The sequence below is a fragment of the Elgaria multicarinata genome, chromosome 11 (genome assembly GCF_023053635.1).
Source record: "Elgaria multicarinata webbii isolate HBS135686 ecotype San Diego chromosome 11, rElgMul1.1.pri, whole genome shotgun sequence".
NCBI classification, from domain to species: domain Eukaryota; kingdom Metazoa; phylum Chordata; class Lepidosauria; order Squamata; family Anguidae; genus Elgaria; species Elgaria multicarinata.
Genome location: NC_086181.1, coordinates 22,291,895 through 22,301,492, shown reverse-complemented (window position 1 = coordinate 22,301,492; position 9,598 = coordinate 22,291,895). Strand labels below are relative to the sequence as shown.

Here is a 9,598-nt window from a genome sequence, read left to right as displayed (position 1 = left end):
GTTTATAAATGGGGAAAAAGAATTGTGTGTCTGTTGTGACTATTGTTCTTGTTTCTAATACATTATGATGAGATCACCCTGCCCCCTCAAAATTGAGATGGCACAATGATTAGGACAACAAGTACATGAATGGGTAGTGAATGATGGAGAATTGGCTGTGGGTTTTGAATAACACTCTCCTGTTTGGGAGTTTGGAATAGCAACTCAGAAACTTTGGGAAATATGGGGGTTAATTTATTTCATTTGCAAGCTTTCAAGGTCTCCATGACATCCACACACAGTAATGAGTATCCAAGTAAAATAGTAACAAAAACAACAATAACAACACTTTGACTATTAATACTAGTAATAGTATTCATCATCATCATCATCATCATCATCATCATCTGAAGTTCTACTTATTACTATACTAAGCTCTCATATTAACAACAGCCTCTCTGCTTCCTTCCACAGGCAACATGCTTCTTAAGGAGCAAAGTCTCATTAACCAGTCTTCTCTGGAAGAGTTTCTTCTCATGGAATTCTCAAATGTTTGGGAACTGCAGCTTCTACACTTCATGGTATTCCTGGTGTGGTACCTGGTAGCTGCAACAGGGAACCTACTCATCATCTCTGCTGTAGCCTTGGACCATCACTTGCACACCCCCATGTACTTTTTTCTGGTGAACTTGGCTATACAGGACCTTGGCCAAATTTCAGTGATTATCCCCAAATCTATGATTAATTCTCTCTTAAATACCAGATACATTTCTTATCCTGGATGTATAGCTCAAGTCCTTCTGTTTCTCTTCTTTTTAGCATCCGATTTCTCAGTTCTCACAATCATGGCATATGATCGGTATGTTGCCATTTACAATCCATTACAATATGAAAAATTGATGAATAAACAAGCCTGCATTCATATGCTTACTACAGTATGGATTGTCAGCTTTCTCTATGGAGTGTTACACACAGGAGGAACCTTTGCATCTCCGTTTTGTTCCAATGTTGTAAATCAATTTTTCTGTGAGATCCCACAGTTACTTAAGCTGGCCTGCTCTGACTTGTACTTGATTGAAATTGGTGTTGTTTAATCAGTGCCATAGTTGGCTTAGCCTGCTTTGCTTTCATTGTCATGACTTATGTGCACATCTTCAGTGCAGTGCTGAGAATCCCCTCTGTGCAGGGGAGGCAAAAAGCTTTCTCAACCTGCCTTCCCCACCTCATTGTTGTCTCCGTATTTGTATCCACTGGATGTTTTGCTTACCTAAAGCCCACCTCAACTTCCCCCTCCCACGTGGGTTTGGCACTAACCATGATGTATTCCATGGTCCTACCTTTGATGAATCCAGTAATCTACAGCATGAGAAACAAGGGGATAAAACATGCTCTGTCAAAACTACTGGTCTTGAGATACTCTCCGAGGAATACCTTCTCCATTTTTGCACTGCAAAGGTGAATTCTTGTTATTAATATCACCACACTAAAATCCTGTGCTTTCTTGGAGTGTGATCCATGGGCCATAAAATGCTTTGGATCTCCCCCTACATGGGGAGGGGGGTCCTTGCCTCCACCCAGCATTAATGACCTTTAGATTTCACATTTTCACTCTACAGGAGGCGGGGTCTTTTTGGTGGCAGCTCCAGTGCTCTGGCATTCTCCCAAGAGATGTTTATTCAGCCTCCTCCTTGCTCTCCCTCTCCCTTTCCCCCTCTCTCTCTTAGTTGGATGGTGGTGTAGATAGCTAAAGAATGCTCTCTTTTTTCAGAGGGCTTGTGATTTTTGATGCTGTTTGTCCTTGTGCTGTTTGTTGTGCTGCTTCTGCTGCCACATTGGAGATTGTTTCATCATTTTATTGATTTAGTTTGTATCTGTTATTGGATGTTGTTTTTACTGTTATGTGAAGTCCTACAATCTTCCTAATAAAATGAAATAAAAGGCAGCCCTGCTTTCCTTCTTGTTCATTTCATTGCAGGCCACCACATCCTATATTGTGATGCTGCAAGCAGAACAGTGTAAATATGTAGGTCGTATTACTTGATTGGTTGTGGGAGGGTGGTCTTCTTTGCTTGCTCTGTCCTGCTGAGATTAGGGTTACAATAACATGGTCTGATGATGGCAACTGCCTCAGTAGAAAAGGCCTCTTCCTAGTAGCCACCTGCCTCCATTACTTTGGCAGGAGCTTCTGGAGAAGGATCAGTGAAGATGGTCTTAGGGTCTGGGTAGGTACATATGGCAGGAGACAATCCTTCAGATAATCTGACCCGAAGTTCTTCCAGGCTTTGGATGTTAATACTAGCTCTTTGAATTGGGCCCCGACATGGATTGACAGCCAGTGCAACTGGAAAAGTACTGGAACAATATGATCTTGTTGGCCAGTCACTGTTAACGATCTAGCTGTATTATTTTTGACCAGCTGAAATTTCTGGACTGTTTTCAAGGGCAGCCCCACATATAAAGCATTACAGTAATCCAGAGGTGAAGCAGGTAAGGCATGGATAGTTCTAGCAAGGCTACAGTTAATATAATCGTGCTAATCATGTATATAATTGGGAAAATGTATATAATCAAGAAAATATGCATAAACCCTAACAAGCAAAAGTGCATTGAAAAATGCCGATATTAGGAAAACATTTGTATATACTGCATTGCGATTGGAGAACGAAGCATAGAATAAAGACAGACACACCAGAGCTTGGAAATAAACTAGGGCCTATTTATTTAACAATAAGGTAGAATCGCCTCTCCCTGGGTCTGCATGTGAAAGTGTGGGAATCAATGTCCTTACCTCAGGCCACTTGCCTGGCATTATAGGTGAGTACTCCCCTAATCCAGGAGTTGGGTAAACCAGGTCCCTCTCTTAAGATACACTTTGTAAGTGTGGGGAGACCACCCCACATCACCCCCACTCAAAGCCATAACATTCTGAGTAGATTAGGCAGGAGGATCTCCAAAGGCATACCAAATCCTGACATGGGAGCCATAATGTCTATGAGGAGCAGGACCTCTGGACATGCCAATCACCAGAAGGTGCCAGAGTGCTCACTGACCATATTCTAACATAGCAAATTCCCGCACATCCCACCACTGAAGGGAGCCAAGGCTCACCTTCCCCCAACCCCCACTGATAGGGGCCTTAACAGGACCTTTAAGGCCCCCATCAGTGGGGGGACGGACGGACACAATTTCCCCAATACTGGGGAAGTTTTGTATTTTCTCTCTCTCTCTCTCTCTCTTAGAGTGGAGGGGAAAAACATGCCATTTCCCCACCCTGGGGGAAATCATGCCACCCCAGCCACCGATCATGTCCCTTATGGATTAGAGGACTTTTAAGGCCATGATTGGCATGAGGGGAGGAAGGGAAGGTGCAGTTTCTGGGGCCTACAGAAAGTGTGCAATAACGCTTGCATGCTAATGGCATGCCAGGAGTATTGCACACTTTCCAGAGGCCCTGTAAAGTGTGCATCGCTGAGCGCTTTGCTAGCCTGGCTCCCAGAACAGGGTCAGCTGAGCAGTGCTCAGTGAACTCTCAAGTCGGGTGCCCATAAATTCTGTATTCCCTATGTTAAGTGCAGTTTTCAGATGTTGATGAATTACATTGCAAGCTCAGAAATACACACTTTGAGCACAGAATGTGTTCAAGTCCATGTTCCATCTGGGAGGTGTGAAGTGGGTAAATCCTGATCAAAAATGAACTGCAATTAATTTCTCATACATCCCTTCCCAAAGAAGGAATCCAACCCTTTCCAGGTCAGATTAGCAATTAGGATTGGAGGATGCCACCCATCTTCTGATAGCACTTGAAAGATCTGTTGTAAAATGATTATCCCATTGCTGTGGACAGACTCCTTATCAATGAGGATTTTTTTAACTACCAGTTCCCATATCCACAATGGGGAAAAAATGCCATGGACTTGGCACTTCTCGTTGCTTTCTACTCTGTTATGGATCTGAGGTCATTAATGAAATGTAATGAAAAGCAACTAAGAATGAAATGTAATGAAAAGCAACTATCTAATGAGCTCCTCAATTCCTAGCAAGAAGAGAAACACCAACCAACCAAGGCCTATCTAGTCTAGCATTCTGTTCCCACAGGGGCCAACTAGATAACTACAGAGATAACTACAGAGACTATCCAAACACTGTTAGTCTTTCCTTATCATATCAGCAAGAACACACCTCTACTGCTGAGGTCTGCTAGAATCCTGGGAGAGCAAATCTCTAGGAACACAAAAGAGTTATTAATAAATCACCTCACAGCATTGACAAATCCTTACTGCCTTCATAAATCCAAGACAACTTTTATAAAATGACATGGATGTCTGTACAAATACAGAGTCATCTACATCATTCAAGGAGAAGTGGAGAGAAATCCACAAAGAGAAAAAAAGTAAGCTATTTAATACCTTTTTCTTATCATTTCAGAAGTTTCTCATTCTCTTTAAAGACAGAAACTAGATACATACGCTCCTCCTCCTCTCTTATTGTTTCTCTTTGGCAGATACTCACTCTTTTATCTAATTCTGTGTTGGTGTACCTAATTCCTGCATTGAGCAGGGGGTTGGACTCGATGGTCTTTTAGGCCCCTTCCAACTCTACTATTCGATGATTCTATGATATCAGAGTATTTCAATTTATCTAAGGTGTCTATTTCGATCTTGGAATATTTTCACTATTTGCACACAAACTTGTGAATTTCAACATAGATTAAGGGCATGAGTTGCAAGGTTGAGTTGCATAATTTCCAACACAGACCTGCAATCAGTGTCCAGGACTGCCTCTGAAATGCAAATTAGGCTGCAATCCTATACCCATAATGAGCAAGTCCCATTGAACTCAATGTGGCTTACATCAGAGTGGGCATATATAGGAACACCCTGTTAACTTAACTGTGAAATTTAATGTAAATGTGGAGGTCCCTTCTCGGGTACAACATCTAAGGGACTTTAAAGAAAGCCAAAAATGTTGTGATAACAGAAATTTCAGGGGAACAGAATTCACCTATCATTAGCAATTATTGTCTGAAATGATGGATTAAAGCCTCCACCACCACGCCCTGCTTGCATGGGCGTGGGGAGGTAATTGCGCGGGAGGCGAATGGGACCGTGGCACTTGATCATTGGCCCACTGGCTGGTGGTGCCACTGATGTGGGGAGGGCTTCACCTCGCCCTTCTGCTCCACTTTCATTTTTGCAGCTCCCTCCCTCCCTCCCTGTAGGCAGTGTGGGTTCGCTGGTTGCCCTTTGGGGGGGGGCAAATAGGATTTTTTTACTCCCAAATTCCTTTTTGGGGGGAGTTTTTTCACCTACTTCACACTGTAAGACAGCGAGGGTGTATTAATAGGTTAATTTGATTCTATTTGGTCACATTTGAATGGGCAGGCATGCGGGCATTGGGAGCAAGAATAAGGTTGGTGAGCATTCATAAGGCACTGTTGAGGTGATTGGTAACACCTGAGCCCCTCACCTGGGAGTCCTGTGGAACCAGGTGATGGGATAAGGTTTACCTCTTCAGCCAACCTTACTCATTCACTCAGACATTTGTAACATGAGGGGGAGTGACATCGGAAGGCCTACCTACCCCAAAAGGGGAATTCTGATGGGTGGCAAAGAACACGCGTCACCTGTCAGGATAAGAATGGATCGCCCTATCCCAATTATGGCCAAGACGTTGGCCAAGATAGGATGCCCGCCTAGGCCTCCATCTTTCCTCACTGAATCCTCAGAAATAAATGTGGCCCTATTTAACTCCAGCCTTGTTGTCTGTCTCGTTATTTCGCCTTCCCCTCGCAAATACAGCCCTATATGCGGAAGGAGTCAGTTGCATACTTATTACTAATTGCCAAGTGTTGAAATGATTCTACCTTGCATCTGTGCCTGATCAGATATCGACTAACAAAGGAGTAGAAAAATCAAACTCATGACTTGGCAATGATGTTGAAGATCATCACTGTTCATGTATGCATTGTGGTGAGTTAGCCTTTGGCAATGTCCCTTAGCCTTATCTCAATTTCACTCCATATCAATTTTATAAAACTAGGAAGGTATCTGTCATCATGATGGCATATCTGAGTTTTGAAATTGGTGCTAAAGGGGTGGGTCAGGCCTATTTGGGATGCATAATTCATAGTGCAGTTCCTTCAATCCTGAGAGTAACCATGCTGGTAGGTGACTGGTCATCATTTCTTCTTCTCAACCCCAAGGGTAGACAATGTTTTGGAAACTGAGGGTCACATGAGATCATGGCAGGTGGGCTGAAGACAATGCGTGAAAATTATAAGCACACACACCACATGCACCCACGTTCATGCAAAGACATCCATACCACTCACCTATTCTCCCCCATGCACACTCACTCTGATGCACATGCACACCCACATGAGACTTAGCCCCCCTCCCCCATCTCAATATGGCAGGATAGGGAGGTTTAAACCTCCACTCCCTTTCTGAGGTGTCTCCATCTCCCGAATAACAATCAACTGTTCAGGAGCAAGGGAGGGATGTGATGTCAATCTCACTCCTGACAGGAGCCCAATCCTGCTGGCCAACAAGGTACATGAGGATCTCTCTCCTCATGCATCCTGTTCCCAATGTTTTCACAAATTGTGCTGGAAAGAGGGTGCATTGAGAAGAGTCACCCCTTCTTGCCCCATTTCCTAGCACAACCGTGGTAGCAGCAGCAGCAGTGCAAGGGGAGGGGAATTGAGAGGGGGATCTGAGGGACAGGGCATCCACAGCAGGCTGCACAGGTAGCCTCTTAGGACAGCAGGTTGCCCAGTGCTGCTCATGTCCATTGCATACAATGTGAAATATAAGAAGAAAGTATGAGCTATTGGCAGAGGGGCATAATGTACCAATTCCTGGAGCTCTTGGTAGTCCCTTCCCCCATTTATCTCAAATATTTGCTGAAGCAGGACCTTCCAAACTTGATTGTACATTTTTTTTCCTTCGGAAATCTGATGGCCACATTAATTGTTGGAAAGGCGAGACTTACTAAAGATTGTTCCCCTTGCTGATTGCTGGAGAGAATCTGATTCTTAAATGATTTCCTCCCCAACTAGCATAACTAACATTTTTGTTTCTAATACATTATGCTATGGCCACCCTTCCATTTACAATTGAGATGATACAATGATTACAGCAACCACATCACACCAGTCCTTCTCCAGCTTCATTGGCTGCCAGTCCAGGTCCCCGGGCCAGATTCAAAGTGCTGGTATTAACATTTAAAGTACTAAACAGCTTGGGGCCAGGCTATCTGAAGGAACGCCTCCTCTCGTATGTACCTGCCCGGACCCTAAGGTCATCCTCAGGGGTCCTTCTCCGCAAGCCCCTGCCAAGAGAAGTAAGGCAGGTGGCTACTAGGAGGAGGGCCTTCTCTGCTATGGCACCCCAGCTGTGGAATGAGCTCCCTAAGGAGGTTCGCTTGGCACCTACATTATATGCTTTTAGATGCCAGGTGAAGACCTTTTTATTCTCCCAGCATTTTAACAGTCTATAAATAAATTTTAACTTGGTGTTTTAAATTTGTAATTTTGCATTGCCGCGTTTTTTATCTGGTTGAGCTTTTATATTGTATTTTATATTATGTTTTTATACTGTTGTTTTATACTTTGAATGTTTTTAATTTTTGTGAACTGCCCAGAGAGCTCCGGCTATTGGGCGGAATAGAAATGTAATAAACAAACACACAAAGAAGCTATATAAACTGAGTAGAATGATGGAGAATTGGCTGTGGGTTCAGAACAACGCTCTCCAGCTTGGGCATTTGGACCAGAAACTGGGGGATATATGGGGGTTAATTTATTTCATTTTTTAAGCTTTCAATTTCTCAATAAAACCACCACACAGTAAAGAGTCCGCAAGTAAAATAGTAAGAAAAACAAAAACAATAACAACACTTTCACTATTAATACTAGTAACAGTACTCATCATTAGGGCTGTGCACTGCTCCAGATTCAAATCCCAGATCCGAAGTTTATCAAGGTGATTCGGACCTCCCTAAAACAGATCTGAAGCGAATCAGGGGGTCCATGCACAGCCCTCCTCCTCCTCCTCTTCCTCCTCCTCCTCCTCCTCCTCATCATCATCATTTGAACTTCTACTTATTACAATACTAAGCTCTCATTTTAACAACTACCTGTCTATTTCCTTCCACAGGCAATATGCTTCTTAAGGAGCACAGTCTTGTTAACCAGTCTTCTCTGGAAGAGTTTCTTCTCATGGAATTCTCAAATGTTCGGGAACTGCAGCTTCTACACTTCATGGTATTCCTGGTGTTGTACCTGGTAGCTGCAACAGGGAACCTACTCATCATCTCTGCTGTAGCCTTGGACCACCACTTGCACACCCCCATGTACTTCTTTCTGATGAACTTGGCTATACAGGACCTTTGCCAAATTTCAGTGATTATCCCCAAATCTATGATTAATTCTCTCTTAAATACCAGACACATTTCGTATTCTGGATGTGTGGCTCAAGTCCTTCTGTTTCTCTTATTTGTGGGTTCTGATTTCTTCCTTCTCACAGTCATGGCATATGATCGGTATGTTGCCATTTGCAATCCATTACAGTATGAAAAAGTGATGAATAAACAAGCCTGCATTCATATGGTTATTATTGTATGGATTGCCGGCTTTTTTTATGGAGTGTTACACACTGGAGGCACCTTTGCATCACCCTTTTGTTCCAACGTTATCAATCAATTTTTCTGTGAGATCCCACAGTTACTAAAGCTTGCCTGCTCTGACTTGTATTTGATTGAAATTGGTGTTATTTCCTTCAGTGCCATAGTTGGCTTAGGCTGCTTTGTCTTCATTGTCGTGACTTATGTGCACATCTTCAATGCAGTGCTGAAAATCCCATCTGTGCAGGGGAGGCAAAAAGCTTTCTCAACCTGCCTTCCCCACCTCATTGTTGTCTCCGTATTTTTATCCACTGGATGTTTTGTTTACCTCAAGCCCACCTCAACTTCCCCCTCCCGCCTGGATTTGGCATTTACCATGATGTATTCCATTGTCCCACCTTTGATGAATCCAGTTATCTACAGCATAAGAAACAAGGAGATAAAACATGCTCTGTCAAAACTACTGTTCTTCAGATACTCTTCTAGGAATACCTTCTCTATCCCTGTTTTGCAAAGGTGACCTCACACATTGAAATCCTGTGCTCTCTGGGATGGTGTTCTATGGGCCTTAGGATGTTTTGGATCTGACCTTTCATGGGTAGTGAGAAAGAAAGATAGGTCCTTCCATCCCCCCAGCATTAATAATCTTCAGATTTCACATTTTCATGCCACAGGAGGTAGGGTCGTTTTGTGGCAGCTCTGGTGCTCTGGCATTTTTTTTCCTAAGGGCTGTTTATTCAGATTCTTTCTTGCTCTCTGTCTCTGACCCTTTCTACCTCTAAGGATTATCCCAGAAAAATGAAGGTATCATCCCTTCCTGCTCCCAGGAACCCCTGTGTGTCATTTGGATGTATAGGGATGGTCCCAGGATGATTACAGGAAAAAAGGCAGGTGTAGACACAGGCTCTCTCTCTCTCTCTTTTTGGGATGGTGGTGGAAGTAGATGAAGAATAGTCTTTTTTCAGAGGGCCTGTGGTGACTCTGTTTGTTCTTG

General features: G+C 43.3%; 1 protein-coding gene and 1 pseudogene across 1 annotated transcript; both read left to right on the top strand.

The window, feature by feature from the left end:
* Positions 1 to 458: 458 nt before the first annotated feature.
* On the top strand, positions 459 to 1,438 carry LOC134405446 (olfactory receptor 14A16-like; annotated as a pseudogene).
* Positions 1,439 to 8,143: 6,705 nt separating this feature from the next.
* On the top strand, positions 8,144 to 9,124 carry LOC134405445 (olfactory receptor 14A16-like). Its single transcript, XM_063136690.1, has one exon. It carries the CDS (start codon positions 8,144 to 8,146, stop codon positions 9,122 to 9,124), a length of 981 nt encoding a protein of 326 aa, XP_062992760.1.
* Positions 9,125 to 9,598: the final 474 nt, after the last annotated feature.